Source organism: Mytilus galloprovincialis, chromosome 3 (assembly GCF_965363235.1).
Source record: "Mytilus galloprovincialis chromosome 3, xbMytGall1.hap1.1, whole genome shotgun sequence".
In the NCBI taxonomy this organism is placed as follows: Eukaryota; Metazoa; Mollusca; class Bivalvia; order Mytilida; family Mytilidae; genus Mytilus; species Mytilus galloprovincialis.
In genome coordinates, this window is record NC_134840.1 from 15,414,703 (window position 1) to 15,439,083 (window position 24,381).

Below are 24,381 nucleotides of genomic sequence, written 5' to 3' on the forward strand. Positions count from 1 at the left end.
TGAAAGCCTTTTTGAGTTATTGTCCGAAGTGTTGAAAATCCCCCCTTTTTTATGAATAAAGCCCCATAAATCCAAAACTTAAAATCTGAAATTAAAAAAAAACGAAAGGGAGCTTACATCAATAGATATAAACAATTCACTGAAGTTTCATGGAAATTGGTGAAAGTGTTTTTGAGTTATTGTCCGAAGTGTGGACGATGGACGGACGGACAACGGTATACCATAATACGTCCCGTCTAAAAGACGACAGGCGTATAAAAATTAGTTCTGTGCCAACTGCAACAATTTTTTTTTTTACTAATTTCAGATACAGAATTTTTTTTTTAAACCCAGAAACTTTATTTAAATAGTTCATGTCATTGTTATTATGATTTTTTGGTTATAAATGAGAAATGAGAAATTCAATTTGCAAAAAATTGTTGCAAATTTTTATGTTAATTGTGTACAAGTTGTGGATACCTCAGCAAAGAATGGTAATTCAATTTTATGAAAAAGTTTCTTTCCTCATTTATTCAAAAATTTTAGATGTTCCTACATTCAGACTTTTCTAGTTAAATTCTCCTTTCTGCATGTTATTTATTACATTATAAGAAATATTTATGTGCAATTCTAACCCTGGTATTTTTTATCCTAACAAAGTATGCTATAAAATAAATAAAAGAAGAATGTTGCCATGGGACATAGATGTGTCTGCTTGTAAATGTGGAAGAGTCAATATACTAATTCAAACCTATTGACATTTTGTTTTCTTGATATTTAATGACATTTGTTTCTGTATGTTGTCATTATAAATTGCGTGGGGTTTTGAGTGTTAAAATAAAAAAGTAAAATTAGAGTGCAGGAATGAATTTTTAATCTATAAATGGACATAACTTAAGAATGGTGAACATGATACCACCCAAATTCAAAAAAGATCTGTGTTTGGTGGTAATAAGCATTGTTGAGGCAAACAAAAGTTATAAAACAGAAACAAATTTCTGGACATAAATACATACAGTCAGACAAGGGTAAACCTTAATGCCACTTAGCCTAGCAACAGGGCATAAAATGGAAGAAAAACAAATGACAGGTCAATTTCCAATTCTTGATATTTGATATTTAATGAAGACTTGTTCTAAGTCTAAATTGAACCAATTAAAAATATAAGAGTTAGTTTAGTTACCCAGCTATAACTACTATATGACCAGTAGTGATATTATAAATATGGACCAACACTCCTTTAATAAAATAATTACCTTAACCTTGACCTCATAATTGAATACATGATGTTTATGACAAACTGTGATCACATGATAGTTAACATCTTTCTTGTTTTTTCGTACTAAAAATAGTCCTTCTTTGCTTTGATGGGCTTCTAATAACATTGTGGCAGTCTGAAATGGAGAAGAATACTATTTATAATGATTCACATCACTTAAAATAAAAAAGATGTAAGTTGACAGGGATTCTTCGTCTGTTAAATCAAGGAAATAATAATTGAAGGTGACTCACGTCCCTTTAAAGAAACACCAGCTATGTTTAACTATTAAAAGGAAAAAAATGTCAACATTGAAAGTGAAACTATTTGTTGACAAATTCAATCCACATTAAATCTTTCTTATACAGGTAAAAACCATGATTAACAGACTTTAGAACAATTCAATTGCACATACTATGTAAGAATTATATTTGTTTATATTCTTATTTTTAATATTTGGTAGAAGATACATTTATATATAAGCACTAACAGTGTATAGATCGTCACTTGGCTGTCACTTTTTAATCTATAGGTAAGCTTTTTGTAAAAGCTATTTTTTCTTTGTAATAATTGACGTTTACGGCGCTAAATATATTTGCTGTATTTGCCGTCCGTCTTTATGACGTTATGTTTTCCTTTGAATGTTATTTCAATTTGTTTACGGCAGTTTATTATTTGGATTTTATTTGGACACACAAGATGTTTTTTATAAGAGAGCATAATCGGTAAGAATATATTTAATCCGACTTTATCATTCATTTCTTTAGCAAGAATTGTAACAATGTTCCGTAAATGCAAACTTTGTACTTTTATCAGAAAACATGTTTCTTTATATTTTTATGATTGAGAAGTAATTAATGCGCTGTATATTATTTTTATGGATAAAGGAATTTAGTTTCACTGTTATTTATAATTTATAATTTATGTATTTGCAGAGAATCGTATCGTATACAACGAAATTAAAGAACTGATTTGATACGCATACTTGACTTTGTTTTTGATTTACTGTGTGGTCCAAACATACTATCTTTGAGTATTTGTATAAATGTGGTATCCCATGGTACTATGTTGAAATCTTTATTATGTCTCTATAATATTTGGTGAAATTAGCTCAGCAAAAAGATTCAGTTGCACATCTTATTCAAATACTGATAATTTTTAACAAAAAAAAACAGACTCTAAAAACACTAACATATATGTATACAACAAATGTTCAATACCCTCAGTTCTGTAAATTGACTATTTGACAATTCCCGTCAATTGACCCTGTTATTAGAGATCCCTTTTTAGTTGTCTCCCTTATGAGGGTCACTCATTTTAATTTACAATGGGGAGCTAGTAGAAAGAGAAAATTTACCTGTGCGTAATGTGAGTAATCTGAAAGGTTTTCAAATCTTTTAACTACATTAATTTGTTGTTAAGATAAATACTTTTGTCATCAGAAATTGTTTTTCGTGAAAAATTAGTTGAACTGCCGATACACAACTTTCAATTTGCTATGCTTTGCTTGGCAAAAGCCAATTTTGTCCGGTATGGAACCAGTCAACGATTCACAAAGGGAATTAATTCGTTTAGATCGTGCAGATCAGGGCTAACTATTTCCCGATTAAATAATTTTAGATAAGAACTCTTTATGAAGATCATTATCGTATATGATTATTTTTTAAGGTAAGATCTAAAGATAATTCAGATCAGATAAAAACAAATATTACTGTGGATTTATCTATTTTCATGGGTACCAATTTTCATGGGTTGAGAAAAACCATAACATTTCCTGGATATTTGATTTCTTGGTTTTGAAAAAGTCTGCATACAACCTTATAGAAAATTTGTCATTCGTTGAACATTCAAATCGTTGTTCAACTGTACCCACGATATCCACGAAAATTGGTATCCAACGAATAATAATGAATCCACAGTGACCATCTAATGACGAGACATAACTAAGATTAAAACCAATGAATTATTTACCTTCCTGTCAATATGAGACATACTTAAGATTAAAACCAATGAATTATTTACCTTCCTGTCAATGAGACATACTTAAGATTAAAACCAATGAATTATTTACCTTCCTGTCAATATGAGAATGAAACCATAATTCTTTTCTTGTTCTTATTGATCTGTAGTCTGGAAAATCTGTAATAGACAAGTCAGTAAAATCAAAACTATAGTTGAAAAGCAAAATGTTTAAAAAAAATTGTTACTTAACATCATTTAAAAAAGGTTAAATATATATTTTCCATGATGTTATATACAAGTGAAACTGCGAGCTACTGCTCACTGATGATACCCCCGCCGCAAGTGGATAATATTAATAGTGTAAAAATATGCAAGTGTTCGGTAAACAGGAAGTTGTCGAGTGATGAATCTGAAAACGCATCACACGGCATAGCTGACTTATATAAATAAAGGCAACAGTAGTATACCGCTGTTCAAAACTCATAAATCCATGGACAAAAAACAAAATCGGGATAACAAACTAAAACCGAGGGAAACGCATTAAATATAAGAGGAGAACAACGACATAACACTAAAATGTAACACATATAGACAAAATCCCACGAGAAAAACAAATATAACATATATATATAACATCAAAACCAAATACATGAATTTGGGATAGACAAGTACCGTGACACGTCTTATCGCAATGTGAATTTACACTCAAAAATAAGAGAAAACAAACGACACAACGTTATAATGTAATACACACAGAAACGAACTATAATATAACAATGACCATATTCCTGACTTGGTACAGGGCATTTTTAAAGGAAAAAATGGTGGGTTGAACCTGGTTTTGTGGCATGCCAAACCTCGCACTTTTATGGCCATGTGAAATATAACATCAAAATGACAACACAGGACTACAATATAAATAAATTGGAGAACACAATAGACAAAGAATCACACGAACAACAGCCAACAAAAGGCAACAAGTTCAAAATTTTAATACGCCAGAAGTGTATTTTGTCCACACAAGACCTATGTGTGACGCACAGATACAAAAGTTTGAAAGCCGAAACGAGTACAAAGTTGAACAGCATCGAGGACCAAAAGATCAAAAAGGTTGTGCCAAAAACGGCAAGGGTTTTCCGTTAAGTTACCAGAAAATCCCTATAATTTAGAGTAATTTATACTTTTGCAAACAGTAAATTTAATAAAATGAATATTCAAAAGATGTACATGATAAAGCTGAAGTATTAACTAATTACAGGAAACAACTGAAATACATTTACATAACCAGACATTTGAAACACAAAAGTAGACACATCCGAATACGTATAAACCTCTACGCCAAGTGACTTCCTATTTGAAACTGAAAAATGACGAAAAAATGACGTCATTAGAATTAGTAAAACAGAGCATCAAAAAATGAAAAATGACGAAAAAATGACGTCATTAGAATTAGGATTAATTTAAGATTATATATTTGAACTAAATACTGATATTGCATTTAATAACAAAGCACATTTTAATTCTTATTAATATAAAACTGAGGTAGCAATTAACTATATTATAAAACTATGTCAGGTTTGTTATGAATCTAACTTCAAACGTAAAATATCGTACTGATTACTTTGAACGAAATCAAATCTGATAAATGAAGGCGGTGATTAATTTTCTTTACCATAACACAGAAATATAATAGAAAAGACATCAACACATTTGACAAAATCCGATGAGAATTACAAATATAACATTAAACATTTAAACTAAATACATGAATATGGGATGTATAAGTACCGTACCACGTCTTATAGTAATGCGAGTTCACACTCGGCAAAACAGTCACAATCGGGAATAAGTCACGTTTGGTAATTAAAAGATTAGACGACATTATGACAAAACACAATCTACCATGTGGTAAAAATGTCCTTAGCTAGTTTGGTCAACGAAACATCGTATGGATCCACCAAATCGTGATGGTGTCCATAAAATTTACGGAGTGTCAATTTTAATCTGTCCTCCTCATAACTTTGTTGGAGCAGTTTCTGCGTAAGGAGCACACTCCTGTATATGAAGTCCGTATAGTGTGAACAAGCACGTGAATAACGTATCAATTGTGATATGTAAACACCATACGAAGGGGCAGAGGGTATGTTACTGCTGAGAAATGGGAAATTGATAATTGGGAAGTTGAAATCGTCCCGTTTATCATAGATTTTCGTGTGAAGTCGTCCATCTACGTCAATATTGAGGAAAAGATCAAGGTATGAAGCAGTCCTTCTAGTATCAGTGGTATCCTTAATTTCAAGTTCACTTGGATATATGAGATGTAAGTATTGGCTGAAATATGGGTTATTCAATGATAGAACATCATCAATATATCGGAAAGTAAAATTAAAGAATTTCGCAAGGTGCTTTTTCTTTTTGTCTTTTAGAAGGTTCTGAATGAATTCTGCTTCATACGAGTACAAAAACAAATCAGCCAGCAGGGGTGCACAATTAGTACCCATTGGTATTCAGACCTGTATCTTCATATTTACGGATTGGTATAAATCCTGAAACCAAATTTCAGAAATCCTTGTATTGTAGTTCCTGAGAAAAATGTGACGAAAATTTTCAACTTGGCTATCATGTGTAAAATCATACAAGTGTTCGGTAAACAGGAAGTTGTCGAGTGATGAATCTGAAAACGCATCACACGGTATAGCTGACTTATATAAATCCTGAAACCAAATTTCAGAAATCCTTGTATTGTAGTTCCTGAGAAAAATGTGACGAAAATTTTCAACTTGGCTATAATGTGTAAAATCAGACAAGTGTTCGGTAAACAGGAAGTTGTCAAGTGATGAATCTGAAAACGCATCACACGGTATGGCTGACATATATAAATGTTGATACCAAATTACAGAAAGGGTGGATGTGTAGTTCCTGAGAAAAATGTGACGAAAGTTTCATGGGACGGACTGACTGACGGACGGACTGACGGACGGACTGACGGACTGATGGACGGACTGACGGACGGACTGACGGACAGACAGAGGTAAAACAGTATACCCCCCCTTTTTTAAAGCGGGGGTATAAAAATATGACCTGGTATGATTTCCAATGAGAAAACTATCCAGAGAGCAAATGAAAAATAAGTGAACTATTACAGGTCACTGTACAGCCTTCAACAATGAGCTAAACCAATACCATATAGTTAGCTTTAAAATGCCCCTGTATGACAAAAGTTATTTAGTTTTGTTTGATCTGATTGTCAATAGGATGTTGAATGCTAAAATATTTGTGTTTTTAAATGAGTCTTGGGGGGAAAATATGTGAAAAGACAAGTCATCACTGTTTGATAAACAAAAAGAACCTAAACCCTTTTGCTGATAGCTACCGGACAGAAGCTACTCTGATACGATGGCTTCCCTGGCTATTATGACTCAAGTGGGAGATCTTCATTATAAATATCAATAAATTGCTTTGCCAAGCGCAGCTGGATATGACCGCAGAGGTCCAACCCTGAACAGTTGGAACAAAAATAGACACTGTATTTGCGCTAGATACAGGTCTGAATTTGGATTGTAATTAAATATTTGACACATAATAGGTTTCTGACACAGAATAACTGTAGTCAAAGAACTTAGAATTGGTTATATAATTTGAATTTATATATTATTTTGCTTTTGAGCAATTCACTTATGCTGTTGTGATCTGACCCCCCTCCCCCCCCCCCCAAAAAAAAAAAGAAAACCTCCTTTTTCTTGCTTTTATGCAATACACCTTGCTGTTGCAAATTGACCACCCCGAAACTCCCCCCTAAAAAAAATGTTTACCCCACTTTTTTGCTTTTGTGCAATACACTCTGCTGTGCCTATTGACCCCCCCCCCCCTTTTGTTTTTTTGCAAATAGTCCAAAACCTGACATTTCTTTATACCTAATTTACAAGTAGTGTAAGGGAGGTAAATCCAAACATACACAACATTATATTTTAAATGTATTTGAATTACCTCCCTTATACTGCTTTTAAATTGTCTTAACGTCCATTAACCAGAAAAACCTAGTTTTGCCCCCTTTTTTGCCCCAATTTCTAAATGACTTCAGCCATAACCCCCAAAAAGTTGATCCCTTTGTGGTATGGAAACTTGTGGTATAATTTCAGAGAGATTCATACACTTAAACACAAGTTTTTGTCTGAAACTACAAAAATACTTATTTGGGCCCCTTTTTGGCTCCAAATTCCTAAACTGTTGAGACCATAACCCCCAAAATAAATCCCAAGCTTTCTTTAGTGGTATTGAACCTTCTGGTAAAAAATCATAGAGATCCATTCACTTAAACGAAAGGTATTGTCTGGACACTAAATATGTGTTTGGACGACGACACAGACGACGACATGATAGGATTATACGACGCCAAAATTTTTTTGTGGTCCTTTAATAAAAACTTGTCTGCAGTTATTTGTCTTTATTTCATTCACTAACCCCATGTTCACAGTTTTGTATATGTTTTGATAATTTTTTCAACCTAAAAAATTTAAATATATATATTTTCGGCATTATTTAAGTAAAATTCTCGAAATTCTACTTTTTGACCCAAAATCGTAATTTTTTAACCCAAAACGGCAAAAGTTAAAAAAATTCATTGAGGCTGTACAAATTCCTTCCACTGAACGATATCCATTTGTCAAAAAAGTTTACTAGTCTGGATTCAATTCTTCCATATTCTTTCAAAAGAATTGTTCCTTTATTTCAAATTCTCGTAAATTCTGTAAATTTCATCTGATTTTGACACGTTTTTATACAAACAGAAGCGCCATGTTTACACTTTCATCTGGGTATTCAAACAAGAAAGATAACTCGTATCTGCAATGTTTTGAGCGGGAAATGTAAAAGAGGTATTCCGATCCCAATAAAACAGGACTCATCATCAGCTGTCTGAAGCGTGAATCCCAGTATACTGGGACTCGTCAGCAAAAGGATTAAATGCTTGAAACTACACCTTTTATGATTTGATAAGGTTGTAATAATTGGTTTATTAACACATACTTAATATTTGTAAACAATCCGTTCGGTTGTATCTCTTTGCTAATTCATAAGGAGTAGATCCATCCTCTGCTCTGGGAAATAATGGTGCATGATGGTTCAGTAATTCCTACAACAGAACAAAATGACACTTATATGCTTTGTTATACAATTTACAAAAGTTAACTAACTAAACTTCAATGCAAATTTCCCATAATTTTATCACAATAATTGAGGAATTAGCATTATTGTAGACCATCAGTATGGACAGAACTACATTAAAGTAATTCAAATCAGTTCTTAAAACATAATTTTCATTTGTGTGTGAGTGGGTTAGCATTTTCTGTTGACTAGCTCAAAATGAAATAACACATGTAACAAGCATTCTGTGAGTATTTCCTGGAAATACATAGTCCCCTGCTGGTTATTGTATTGGAACATATATAATGCTTACTTGATCTATAACTTGTCATGGTGTAAATTATATAACATTACAGTTTTCTTCTATGTACACAACAGACCTTCTAGTAAAAGAAAGCCGAAAGATACAAAAGGGACAGCTGTAATAGCCATGGCAAGCTTAATTACCCAACTCAAATAGGGTTGAAATGTAAAGGAAGCAGAAACTATTGTATGAATGAACAGGGGTAACTTAGCTGAAATATCTTTTTGACCTTGACTTTCACTGTACAGTTTTCTTCCTTGTACCCCTTACACACGCTCTAGTAGTGATGAATAATACTACCAAGTTCAATACCTGTCTCTGAGGGGTTTGCACCTAGGGGTCCACTACAGTACTTAATTGATAGGGGGTGATGTTGGGCTTCTGTTTCCCTCACCATTTGCATTTAACATAGATTTTTAAAATGTATATCTTTTTATATATCGTGTAGATTAAAATGTACCCTTTTCCCACGTTGTTTGGATTTCATGTGGTGTGTAATGTAAGCAGAGTACTAGTGGAATACCAAAGTGTCAAAAGAGAATTGGTTGATAAAAACACAGTAGGGAACACCAAGAAAGATGTAAGACGAAGAAGTTATTGGAACCTTATTGACCTAATCAGATATTTCTAATAATTTTCCTGACCAGTATTCACATATTTTTAAGCTTGGAAAGGTGACTTGTATATAGGAAGTGAAACAACAAGGTTTGAACAAATTGGTGACAGACACACATAAACTGATGTGTAAGATTGACAAACTTATAATAATTGGCCTTTTGTTGATTGATGGGCAGTGACCTAACAAAGAGTCTCAAATTATAAATCTAAGGTATAAAAAAGAAGATGTGGTATGATTGCCGAGACAACTATCCACAAAAGACTAAAATGACACAGACATTAACAACTATAGGTCACCGTACGGCCTTCAACAATGAGCAAAGCCCATACCGCAGTTTATCAAAAAGAACACAACCTTTTGATTAGCTGCATTGATAAGATTATATACCTGTATACAATGTTTATGGCCTTTGTACGCAGCAACATGTAATGCCACCCAACCAGTTTTTGGACATCTGAGTTGTACATCAGATTTTCCTTCCTCTATTAAAATCTTGACTATATTTGGTCTGTTTGTCACACATGCTCTCTGAAATGAAAGAAACACATAGGATTAATCAGGATGCATTACGGACATTTAATGCTGGAAAATATTTTTAATAAAATCTTTTCTTCATGAACTAAATATGAAAAAGAAATAATAGAATACCTTTGTACATGTAGTAATATTTTCCTAGATTTTAGGAATATATTTACATTTTTAAGGTACTATTATTTATAAAGTGAGTAAGTTTAACAATTAATTGTTGTTCTATTCTCTTCTTTAAACTAAAAATGTTTTTTAAAGAGTACTAAAATAATTCTTATATTTCCATATCTGCATGAAACCGAGCTTGAGCATTGCACAACATTACATTTTCTTGTACTGTTTATGAAAAATGCATATGAAATCTGCTCAGATGTACAGTGGCTGATATTAATTTTGATTAATTTGTTAATGCTGTATCAATAAATATATATATATATATATATTATACTGGAGATTTCTATCTAAGCTATTATTTTCTTCCTTGTAACTTTTGTTATTCTAGGAACTTGCAGTCAGGAAGTGGATTTTTTGTGTGTCCATGTATGTAATGGCATATCTTTGATAGTATCTGTAAAACATTTTTACAACTTGTCTTTTGTTGTACATTTGTATATTGCTTTTTATTTATGCTGTTTAATTGCTGCATTTATTATTGATTTTTTTTAAATATGCAACAGGTGCCAGATACACAATTTGGTTGTAAGTGTTAAGCTTCTGCTGAAAAGAGAAGAATAAATGTTTTTCAGTAGAGAATAAAACTTCAAAATGTACTGGTAAGTTTAACCATAGAAGTATCATATTTATCAAGGTTTTTATATATAGAACATATTAATGGCCTGAGATAACCTTACATGTAATGCTGTAAACCCAGCTTTGTCAATCATCTCCACATCAGCCTCTTTTTCAATCAATATTTTCACAATTTCTTCAAAGCCATAGTTTGCTGCATCATGGAGACAAGTAGACCCTATGTAAATAGAAAATCAGAATTATTTTATGTCAATATATAATACATGTGTGAGTCTCGCGCTAAAGACTTGGCAGCCCTTCTGTCCTGGACACTATTAATTTTTTCCTCGGCTTTTCCCTGTCGTATTTAGCATTTTTGGGGGATGAATTTTCAGCCTCGTTACTCCTTTCATCTACCGTTTTTCGTTTTGAAACTGACGAAGTCCCTGGGGTTCCCGTACTAAAATATTAAAAAATATTTTGTTGCATGGTTTCGTGCTCAAGAGCTGTACAACAAGACAGGTCAATACCAATCAATACATCATACCCCCAAATACCGTTAATTGAAAATCTCGGCACAATAAGCAATGTACAATACCCCAAGCCATGGTATGAGAAATCGATATTTAAAGTACGAAAATCGCAATCAACACATGATACCAGGCCACCAGACATGCCAGAGTTATTTGTTCTATTTTTAAAATATGTACAACAGGACCTGTACAAACCAGTTCAAATTCTTGGAATCCCAGATGATTTAATTGAATCGACTTGGCTAACATAGAATAGTGATGAAGGGATTTTTCACTTTCTATTTTGGAAACGTCAAGAAGTTTTTGTTACTAGTCCGTTGGGCATATCGGATTACACATTTTAATTGCCCGAGGCGTAAATGATCTAGTCCCGGGTGTCGGGCTAGTGGATTTTTTAACCCCTGGTTTGATTTTTTTCCATGTTTTAAGGAGAACCTCCCCATCTTTTGAAACTACCTTGGTGATTTTTAATATTTTAATATTATTTTTAATCCTATCCATGTTGCATTTTTAACACTAAGGCCATGGTGTTTCATTAAAACTTATCCTCTGATATTTTATTAACATGTATCCCATGATGCTTTATCAACCCTCAACCTCATGAAGTTTAATTGACACTAGCACAATGATATTTAAACACTTACCCCATGATGTTTTATTAACACTGACCCCATGATGTTTTATTAACACTGACCCCATGATGTTTTGTCAACTGTTACCCCAATGATGTTTTATTAACACTTACCCCCATGATGTTTTATTTACACTGACCCCATGATGTTTTGTTAACTCTTACCCCCATGATGTTTTATTAACACTTACCCCATGATGTTTTGTTAACACTGACCCGTTGATGTTTTGTTAACTCTTACCCCCATGATATTTTATTAACACTGACCCCATGATGTTTTGTTAACACTGACCCCATGATGTTTTATTAACACTTACCCCCATGATGTTTTATTAACACTGACCCCATGATGTTTTATTAACACTGACCCCATGATGTTTTGTTAACTCTTACCCCCATGATGTTTTATTAACACTGACCCCATGATGTTTTGTTAACACTGACCTCATGATGTTTTATTAACACTTACCCCCATGATGTTTTATTAACACTTACCCCATGATGTTTTATTAACACTTACCCCCATGATGTTTTATTAACACTTACCCCATGATGTTTTATTAACACTGACCCCATGATGTTTTGTTAACTGTTACCCCCATGATGTTTTATTAACACTTACCACCATGATGTTTTATTAACACTGGACCCCATGTTTTGTTAACTCTTACTCCTATGATGTTTAATTAACAAATACCCCATGATGTTTTATTAACACTTACCCCATGATGTTTTATTAACACTGACCCCATGATGTTTTGTTAACACTGACCCCATGATGTTTTATTAACACTTACCCCCATGATGTTTTATCAACACTGACCCCATGATGTTTTGTTAACACTGACCCCATGATGTTTTATTAACACTTACCCCCATGATGCTTTATTAACACTTACCCCATGATGTTTTATTAACACTGACCCCATGATGTTTTGTCAACTGTTACCCCCATGATGTTTTATTAACACTGACCCCATGATGTTTTGTCAACTGTTACCCCCATGATGTTTTGTTAACACTGACCCCATGATGTTTTATTAACACTTACCCCATGATGTTTTATTAACACTTACCCCCATGATGTTTTATTAACACTTACCCCATGATGTTTTATTAACACTGACCCCATGATGTTTTGTCAACTGTTACCCCCATGATGTTTTATTAACACTGACCCCATGATGTTTTGTTAACACTGACCCCATGATGTTTTATTAACACTTACCCCATGATGTTTTGTTAACACTGACCCCATGATGTTTTGTTAACTCTTACCCCCATGATGTTTTATTAACACTTACCCCATGATGTTTTGTTAACACTGACCCCATGATGTTTTGTTAACTCTTACCCCCATGATATTTTATTAACACTGACCCCATGATGTTTTGTTAACACTGACCCCATGATGTTTTATTAACACTTACCCCCATGATGTTTTATTAACACTGACCCCATGATGTTTTATTAACACTGACCCCATGATGTTTTGTTAACTCTTACCCCCATGATGTTTTATTAACACTGACCCCATGATGTTTTGTTAACACTGACCTCATGATGTTTTATTAACACTTACCCCCATGATGTTTTATTAACACTTACCCCATGATGTTTTATTAACACTTACCCCCATGATGTTTTATTAACACTTACCCCATGATGTTTTATTAACACTGACCCCATGATGTTTTGTTAACTGTTACCCCCATGATGTTTTATTAACACTTACCACCATGATGTTTTATTAACACTGGACCCCATGTTTTGTTAACTCTTACTCCTATGATGTTTAATTAACAAATACCCCATGATGTTTTATTAACACTTACCCCATGATGTTTTATTAACACTGACCCCATGATGTTTTGTTAACACTGACCCCATGATGTTTTATTAACACTTACCCCCATGATGTTTTATCAACACTGACCCCATGATGTTTTGTTAACACTGACCCCATGATGTTTTATTAACACTTACCCCCATGATGCTTTATTAACACTTACCCCATGATGTTTTGTCAACTGTTACCCCATGATGTTTTGTCAACTGTTACCCCCATGATGTTTTATTAACACTGACCCCATGATGTTTTGTCAACTGTTACCCCCATGATGTTTTGTTAACACTGACCCCATGATGTTTTATTAACACTTACCCCATGATGTTTTATTAACACTTACCCCCATGATGTTTTATTAACACTTACCCCATGATGTTTTATTAACACTGACCCCATGATGTTTTGTCAACTGTTACCCCCATGATGTTTTATTAACACTGACCCCATGATGTTTTGTTAACACTTACCCCATGATGTTTTATTAACACTTACCCCCATGATGTTTTATTAACACTTACCCCATGATGTTTTATTAACACTGACTCCATGATGTTTTGTTAACTGTTACCCCCATGATGTTTTATTAACACTTACCCCCATGATGTTTTATTAACACTGGACCCCATGATGTTTTGTTAACTCTTACCCCTATGATGTTTAATTAACACATACCCCATGATGTTTTATTAACACTTATCACATGATCAGGGTTTCCTCTGGGTCAATTATTTTTTTCGCCACCTCTTTCGCCAAAACAATATATTTTTCACCACTTTATTATTTTTTTCGCCAAGTAACATAAATATATTTTTCTTTTAAAATTTACCTTTTTTTCTCCCCCTCCCCCACCTTTCCCTTAAATAAGCTGAAAAGGGAAAATATTCATTGTATTTCAAACAACTTTTCTAAATGAGGGGGCCACTATACTTTTAATAATAAAGAAGATACGAGTCCTGGAATATAACAAAATTAATGGACACGTTTTGATCATATAATACGAGTATAGTTCGTAGGGAAAGTTTCTTTAAAAGAAAAATACTGATGTACCCTTTTGTACTAAGAAGTGGTTTTTACAACAAAACAAAAGTTTTTATCACATGCAATTGATCCCTCATTTCATGTGTAGTCATTAAATTGAAGGGTTACTCTCATTCGAGGGCTTGCTCCCAACCTTTTTGATATATTTCTTTATAACGACAGTTTTCTTTTCTTGACCAGATGTAAATGAAAAAGTTGAGACGTAAAACTATGCTTGAAACACGTGTGTCACTCAAACGACTTTAAAGTAGTCTCCCTAATCAATTACCTATATTAAAGTCAAAGGATAATTAAAGTTTTAAATCAGAGATTTTTCTTGCTTTGAACATTTTTCGTCACAACAACAGCTTTCTTTTCTTAACTATCTTCAAAAGGAGAGGAGACGTCAAAAGTTTGCTTCAATCACCTGCGTCGCAAAGTGGTAAATAAAATTCTGAATGTGACATTTAGCGGAAGCCATTTAACCATATCATTTTGTCTATCAATTCAATCAACACCTTTATTAATTAGTCCTTTGTTGTCGATAGCTCTAAAATGCAATCAGCTGATTATTGATTTTCTGTCCAAATCTTAATGAGGTCAGTAAAGTTCGAGAAACTTGAAAAAAAGTAAATAAACAATATGGAGGAAAATAAATCGTTATATATATTTCTTTCGCCAAATTCTTTTGCAAATGACAAATTTTATCGCCTAAATTATTATTTTTTCGCAAATTGCGAAAATGGCAACCGCCAGCAGAAACCCTGCATGATGTTTTATTAACACCAACCTCATGATTTTTCATTAACACTTAACCCATGATGTTTTATTAACACTCACCCCATGACGTTTTATTAACACTTACTCCATGATGTTTTATTAACACTTACCCCATGATGTTTTATTAACACTATCCCCATGAAATTTTTTAAACATGTACCCTCATGATGTTTTATTAACACTTACCCCATGACGTTTTAGCATTTATATCAGGACATAATCTATGATTCAAAATTTTTCGAACTTGGTCTGCTATTCCTTAAAACAAAACATAACATGATCATAAATGAGAAACATAAGAAATAATTTGTATAATATTGTTTAAAACATTTTAAAAACAAAGTTTTGTTAATTAGTAAGTATTTAACTAGTCAGCACATTTTGTGATGCTAAAACTGCAAGAGCAAAATGGATGACATATGCATTTGAAAAAAATTAAATATTCCAAAACCAAAATAGAACCAGATAGAAATGTAATGATACCATTATCTAACAATCATTCTTTCAAGAATTTCAATGAATTTTGTGTTGATTGAAGACTATCATATAGCTTCTTGAAGTAGGATGGTAACCATATGTACGAATCAGATCTAATCTAATATCGTTAGGTTGATTTTCTAGGCACTTTAAATACTAATATAACATATATATATCTCTGCCTTGAACATTAAAATCTGTTGACTATCAATATCAATTTCAGTAACTATCAACCTTAACAAATCAAATTCAATTTACATCTTACCTTCTACAACAGCCCTGTGTAAAACATTTGTCTGACCTAGCTGTCTTGCCTTATTTGGTGGTATTTCTGCACAGCAATGTTGTGTTAGTTGTGTAATTAATCCATTTGGTGATGATTGATAATGAGTAACTAACTTGTCAAGACCTGAAAAACACACAAAATCATTAGTTAATAGAAGCTGATTTCACTTGCAAACATTGAACACAACAAATAATTTTCATGATGAAACATTTTCTACATGGATTTTAAAGCTAGAGGCTCTGTCATGTCTATAGAGCCTGTGTTGCTCCCCTAGGTCTATGAGCATCTTTAACAATGACACTCTCCAACATTGTTGATTAAAATAGAATTCATGACAAAATTCTCTTTTTTTGTTTATCTTGTATAACTGCTGATCATTTTTTTCTGTGTACAGTTGCTATCATATTCTTTCGTTTTGGCTCAAAACACAAAAAAGGGTAAAATCACTCCTATACCATATATAAAGTGTCTACTAACAATTTGGGAAACATTTGCCGTTTATAGATATTGTCTTGCTGATAGAATCTTACCATGAACTATTGGTCCTTCATCAATTTGGTAATGTCCTTTGTAGATTTCTTTGATCTGGAAATGATAGACCTTGCCCTTATGTGTGACAGAAACAACATAGTCTTGTGTGGAACTGGTGCTGTCTCTTATCAAGAACATACCATCCATGTTAGCATGGGCAAGACCTAAAAAAATATTATATTAAATATATTTCTCTAACATTAGTTGTGCAGCATGCAAAGACACATTTTTTTTCAATATACTTTAAATTAAGAAATTATTGTCTGCATTTATATTATTTTATTTTCTAATAATGAGCCAAAAAAGCAAGATTAATTACTGTGATCTTCATGAATGTTGTAGGTACTAATTTTCATGGATTGAGAAAAACTTGCATTTCTAGATACTTCATTCATGGTTTAAACAATGTCTGCATACATTATTATGTAAAACTTGTAGTTCATTGTTCATCCAAATTCAAGGTTCACAAGTTACCATGAAATCCATGAATAATAATATATTATATATTGTGTATCATTCTTCTTTTTTCATTGGTTATTATGATCACATGATTCAAAGGGTATTACATGTTCATGAAGCCTTGTTTCTATTTTTAAATTTATGGACCTTATGTTTCTATTCAATTTGACAGTCAAAATTCAAAATCTTGCAAAAAACAATGTTAATTATACATTAAGAAAATTGAACTCCACTTACATGATACAGTTGTATTTAGCATATAAATAAAGGATTCCATCAATATGTTATACCAGAACCTGTTAGATAATATAGACACTCAAAATAAGTCCTCGGTCAATATAATCTGAACAGGTCCATATTTACAGAACAAGTTTATAATAATTGGCATGTCATGTCATTAGACTTAATAGTTTAAGTTTCTCTAATTAAGAGCATTCATTTTGGTATGGTTCCATTTTACAAAATTTGTATTAAAATGGAAACATACATGCTTGTTCAACTTTTACATAAATTAGGCCATTAGTTTTCTCCTTTGAATTGTTTTACATTGTCATTTCAGGACCTTTAATAGCTGACTATGCGGTACAGGCACTACAAACTCCTCAGAGTCTGCATTGACCAGTTTTTGTGCTCGACCAGTAAAATCGAGTACACATTTTACTCGACTAGTCTCGACATTGTCTCGACTGTACTTAACTGTACTTAAGTGTACTCGACTAGGTCTCGACTTTACTTAATTAGTCTGATTCAGTACTTGATGATCTTTGTGTAGTCTGAAATGGTCTTGACCAAGGCTCGACCTGTCTCGACCTGTCTTGACTAGTCTCGACCTGTCTCGACTCAGTCTCAACCAGTTTCGACCTGTCTCGACTAGTCTTGACCTTCAAATTTAGTTTTGACTGGTGTAAATCAGCCCATCTAACTAAATTAAATATTGATCTTAAAAAATTCAAGCTTATTAGGTAGTTTGATTTATTGCTGTGAAATGAAAGAATTTAATTTTACAATATGTAAAAAAAAAATTATTATATAAAAATTCAGATAGTACACTTTAATTTTTTTAATAACTTTTTCAAATCAACTTGGATTTTCATCAAACTATGCAGCTATCTTACATATATATCAAGCTTACTGAATCCCATTTCATTTAGTTTTTTGTTGTATTGCTGTAAAATTTAAGAATTAAAGTAATCTTGGTATAAAAAGCTAGGATTTGCAATTCGTACAAAATAGAGATAGTACACTTTAATTTTTTTAATAACTTTTTCAAATCAACTTGGATTTTCATCAAACTATGCAGCTATCTTACATATATATCAAGCTAACTGAATCCCATTTCATTTAGTTTTTTGTTGTATTGCTGTAAAATTTAAGAATTAAAGTAATCTTGGTATAAAAAGCTAGGATTTGCAATTCGGACAAAATAGAGATAGCACACTTTAATTTTTTTAATAACTTTTTCAAATCAACTTGGATTTGCATCAAACTATGCAGCTATCTTACATATATATCAAGCTTACTGAATCCCATTTCATTTAGTTTTTTGTTGTATTGCTGTAAAATTTAAGAATTAAATTAATCTAGGTCAAAAAAGCTAGAATTTGCAGTTCGAACAAAATAGAGATAGTACACTTTAAGCTTTTTAATAACTTTTTCAAATCAACTTGGATTTTATTAAAACTATATAGCTACCTTGGTGATCTTACTAAATCCCAGGTTGTTATGAAGTTTTAAAATATATTTTTGTCAAATTTAATGACATGACACTATACATGATTTAATTACATCAGTACACGTGAGTTTTACAGGTAAAAAGAAAGCCCTACTTTTCTTAAACTCGTGTATTACTTATCTAGTTAATTAAAAGCCCTGCGATTTAGATTTAACAGGATGTTGCAACTTTGAATAAATGTTATTTAGAATTTAAAACTCTCTGGTAGATGTGATCTTTTTAATAAGTTTGCCCCAAGCAGAAGGTATTGCTTTATAAATCACCACAAATCAGAAGAACTATTTTAATAATTTCTAATGTTTCATCCCTTTTTGATATATTTATATAGTGTATATCAAAAGGAATAAAACATTAAAGGAATTATATTAATATTTTATGTATACTTTTTCCCAAATTATGAGAAAAGATATATTTCTAATATCGTAGCTTTTTGACCTAGGTTAATTAAATTCTTAAATTTGACAGAAATACACCAAACAAAATAACAACCTATGATTCAGTAAGATCAATATATTGCAAAGATATTTGTAGAGTTTGATGAAAATCTAAGTTGATTTGAAAAAGTTATGAAAGAAATTAAAGTGTACCATCTCTATTTTGTCAAAACTGCAAATCCTAGCTTTTTTTACCTAGATTAAATTAATTCTTAAATTTGACAGCAATACAACAAACTTTATAACAACCTGGGATTCAGTAAGAAGAATACATCACCAAGGTAGCTATATAGTTTCAATAAAATCCAAGTTGAATTTAAAAAGTTATAAAAAAAATTAAAGTGTACTATCTCTATTTTGTTCGAACTGCAAATTCTAGCTTTTTTGACCTAGATTAATTTAATTCTTAAATTTGACAGCAATACAACAAAAAACAAAATGACCTGGGATTTAGTAAGCTTAGTATACATTTAAGATAGCTGCATAGTTTGATGAAAATCCAAGTTGATTTGAAAAAGTTATTAAAAAAATTAAAGTGTACTATCTCTATTTTGTCCGAATTGCAAATCCTAGCTTTTTTTACCAAGATTACTTTAATTCATAAATTTTACAGCAATGCAACAAAAAACTAAATGAAATGGGATTCAGTAAGCTTGATATATATGTAAGATAGCTGCATAGTTTGATGCAAATCCAAATTGATTTGAAAATGTTATTAAAAAAATTAAAGTGTACTATCTCTATTTTGTCCGAATTGCAAATCCTAGCTTTTTATACCAAGATTACTTTAATTCTTAAATTTTAAAGCAATACAACAAAAAACTAAATGAAATGGGATTCAGTAAGCTTGATATATATGTAAGATAGCTGCATAGTTTGATGCAAATCCAAGTTGATTTGAAAAAGTTATTAAAAAAATTAAAGTGTACTATCTCTATTTTGTCCGAATTGCAAATCCTAGCTTTTTATACCAAGATTACTTTAATTCTTAAATTTTAAAGCAATACAACAAAAAACTAAATGAAATGGGATTCAGTAAGCTTGATATATATGTAAGATAGCTGCATAGTTTGATGAATATCCAAGTTGATTTGAAAAAGTTATTTAAAAAATTAAAGTGTACTATCTCTATTTTGTCCGAATTGCAAATCCTAGCTTTTTTTACAAAAATTACTTTAATTCTTCAATTTTACAGCAATACAACAAAAAACTAAATGAAATGGGATTCAGTAAGCTTGATATATATCTAAGATATCTGCATAGTTTGATGAAAATCCAAGTTGATTTGAAAAAGTTATAAAAAAAATTAAAGATGCCTATCTGAATTTTTATATAATAATTTTTTTTTTACATATTGTAAAATTAAATTCTTTCATTTCACAGCAATAAATCAAACTACCTAATAAGCTTGAATTTTTTAAGATCAATATTTAATTTAGTTAGATGGGCTGATTTACACCAGTCAAAACTAAATTTGAAGGTCAAGACTAGTCGAGACAGGTCGAGACTGGTTGAGACTGAGTCGAGACTGAGTCGAGACAGGTCGAGACTAGTCAAGACAGGTCGAGACAGGTCGAGCCTTGGTCAAGACCATTTCAGACTACACAAAGATCATCAAGTACTGAATCAGACTAATTAAGTAAAGTCGAGACCTAGTCGAGTACACTTAAGTACAGTTAGTACAGTCGAGACAATGTCGAGACTAGTCGAGTAAAATGTGTGCTCGATTTTACTGGTCGAGCACAAAAACTGGTCAATTCAGACTCTGAGGAGTTTGTAGTGAGGCTTTGCTCATTGTTGAAGGCTGTACAGTGCCCTGTAATTGTTAATTAATTCTGTGTTATTTTGGTTTCTTCAAGAGAGTTGTCTCATTCAGGGAATCATACCACATCTTCTTTTTTATATATATATATGCTCTTAATTAGAGAAGCTGAAACTATTTATTTGAAATGTTTTAAAAATAATTAGAATTAGTTTTAAACACTTAACATTTATCATGTTTATTAATTGCTTGATTCATTATATAAAAAACTATTTAAAAGACAGACAGTGGTACAGATTTTAACTTATTGTTGTTAAAAAACAATATACAATACTTAAATACTTATTTTATGAAGGAGGACTTGAAATAATTTATAGCGAGCTAAAAAAAAACCAGAAATTATGTCACCTTATTTGAGCATTTAGACCAATATTTCCTGAAGATGATATCATCGGCATAGTTAGTCATTTTTCAATATAAGTACTTCAATTCAAATCAATTCCAAATGTATGTCAAATATAGAAATACTTAAAGTACATGGGAAATATATCTAACCAGCAATTCTTTTATTTTAATATTATCCGATTTTGTCAAATGTATTTTTGAATGTTGAAGAGATATTTTCCATAACAATTTGATAAATCTATCTGTTTGAAAGAGCTCTGTAGAAAACAAATAACATTATACTTGTGGTTCATTTCGTTAGATAATTTATTCAGTAAGGACTCTTACAGAATTCTTTTTGAAGACAAAAAGGGTGCCAGAAAGCCTCATTGAACAATGAAACTTATATATTTCTAAAGAATTAGTGGATGAAAAAATAATACAGTGATTTTGTTATTACGTTTTTCGAATTTAAGCTTAATATAGTTTAAAAATATATGTGATAAGAAATTATAGGGTGTTGCCTTTAATGTTAAGTGTTCTCATATTTTCAAAAGTTTACATCTATTATAAGTAAATGATCTTTTTCATTGGTTAGTTTAGGTTTTACCCATTTTTAAACATAAAGTACTGGCAAGCCATACTGAACTTTGACTTATTATGTTTTGAATAAAAAGAGACCTCAGTGGTACCCACTGCCAGGGAATACTATATTTGACTAAAATAAGGTTTTCTTTCCATTTGAAAAGAATATTATTTCCTTTTAAAAATGTTTTTCATTTTCAACACACCATTAATCAATACACATACATCAGTTTCTATTATATAGTATTCTATGATGTGGTTTATAAATGAAAGATTTAAAATCATTTGAAGTTCACTCATTTAGTTTGTTTTCATCAAGAAGGAGAGATTACTGATAACCACAGCTAAAATCTTAATTCAATTTACATTTTATAATCTAGGTAATGATCGTGACTTCCTTATTCTATTTATAACTATACTTTAACTCTCAAAGATAAATTTACTATCCTAATCCTCTGTATTTTAAAATGACAAGTACACTAAGTCATAGAGATACAATATTGTAGATCTCTTTCACATCAAAGGTGAAAAAAACATGAAGGACATTAAACACTATTAATACATATAACTTAAAATAAGCAACCTTTAATTAAAAACAAATATATGATCCAATGTACTTATATATGTATATTAAAGAAAACTTTTTAAGTAGAAAACTAGCAAATCACAATTATGCAACTATGTACAGGAAAGGGGATTGAATGTGAACAGAATGTTATACAACACAGAAAAGTACATACATTATATGTCTTCATATTCTGACTCAACAAATGTACAAAATCTTCCTACCAACATGTGGGAAGGGTTATACACAGACAGTGGATCCACATATGGACAGATGATGTGGAAATTTGAAAATGTTCAAATGTGTGCAACTATATTGTATCATTTCAATGTTTTTAAAATTCTACTGTAACATTCTTTCCCAGAAATATTCAAACTGTAATGAAGGATTAAATAAATCTAATATAAACATAATAAATATCCTTTCTAGATAACTAGTATATACATGTATATCAGTTTCAGTTTCACACAAGATATATTCAAAACAAAAATTTATGACAGCACAGACAACTTTCCTTCCCTATTGTTAATTTCCCTTTTTTGGATGATCAGATGATGTGCCTTTGGCCCCTTCGGTAAGTATAAAGTCCTAATCTATAATTAGACATCTGCAGTTACATTGTACAACAAGAATTTGAACAATCAGACCTCAGGGCATCCATTGTGGGGGCTTGGATAGGATTTTGAGGTAGTTGATTCCAGTCAACAATTAATCATTCTATGGATGAAGCTGTATAAATAGGAACCCCTTGGTGTCCTGACTCTGGAAAACCTGTCTCTGATATTGCCTGGTTGTTACGGTTGTTTTCTGATGTAATCTGGTATGGTGACAGATGCCTCTCCATGCAAGAACTTATACAGGAGTATGAGCCTTACTCCTTTTCTGCATTTTACTGGATAAGCCAGACAAGCGTCTGTAGGATGTTAGTAACAGGTCCTGGTTCCAAGAAATATTTTTTTGTTACAAATTGGGCAGCTTATATTTGCACCCTATAGATTTGTTTAATTCAGCATTTTTTGTACATCTCATAATGCTGATGCATACTCAAGGTGTGGTCTAACTAACCTTTAGTATGGAAATTCTCTTTTGTATCATTGGACATTGAGTTCCTTCTTAATAATTTTAGTGTTTAATTAGCTTTTCATGTTAATTCAGCTACATGTATATACAATGTAGTTGTTTCCAGGTAATGCCCCATTATGTTGTTGTTTCAAACAACAGGGTTGCTTTTTCTGGTCAGCATAAGGATTAACTAATTTGCTGGATGAAATGTCATCTGCCAGGGTCTGGCCCTTTCTACAAGTTGTGCAAGATCTTGCCGCCTGCTGCTTACATTTAATTTATTTCACCATCTACACACACTTATTGATTTTGTAGTAACTCATCATCTGAAAAAGTTGCTGATGTGGGACTGTGTCAAATGCCTACATGTATGAATATCTAAGAATCATATCAACATCTTCTTTTATAACAGATGATTGGGCGACTGATTCTATAAAGTTCACTGATCGAATTTCACAGGTATGATGTTATCTGAAACCAGGTTGATATAAAAAAAGATGTGGTAAAAATGTATTATTACCAATCAGACAACTCTTCACAAGAAATAAAATAACACAGAAATTCGCAGCTAAATGTGATTTTCCTAAATGATCAATTAAATGGCGGTAGATGATATGTTCCAATTGTTTTACATAATACTGAGGGTAGAGAGACAGGCCTGTTGTTGACCACATGTGTATGATCTCCATTTTGATAAATAGCTGTGATTTCTAGCTTCAACTCCTATGGTAATGTCCCAGTTTCCAAAGACTGATTTAATATGTGTGTCAGAA

At 31.8% G+C, this 24,381-nt stretch overlaps 1 protein-coding gene across 3 annotated transcripts in view; it reads right to left on the reverse strand.

Annotated features, from left to right (window-relative positions):
- Positions 1-24,381, reverse strand: part of LOC143067253 (tyrosine-protein kinase HTK16-like) — a 49,483-nt gene that overhangs the window by 23,923 nt on the left and 1,179 nt on the right. For all 3 annotated transcript variants that reach the window (XM_076240359.1, XM_076240361.1, XM_076240360.1), the window contains exons 2-9: positions 16,625-16,789; positions 16,074-16,217; positions 15,518-15,589; positions 10,644-10,759; positions 9,652-9,792; positions 8,225-8,330; positions 3,309-3,376; positions 1,236-1,373 (exon numbers count right to left, since the gene is read on the reverse strand). In XM_076240359.1, the coding sequence (XP_076096474.1) occupies positions 1,236-1,373; positions 3,309-3,376; positions 8,225-8,330; positions 9,652-9,792; positions 10,644-10,759; positions 15,518-15,589; positions 16,074-16,217; positions 16,625-16,789 (950 nt within the window). The remainder of the gene's footprint in view (positions 1-1,235; positions 1,374-3,308; positions 3,377-8,224; positions 8,331-9,651; positions 9,793-10,643; positions 10,760-15,517; positions 15,590-16,073; positions 16,218-16,624; positions 16,790-24,381) is intronic.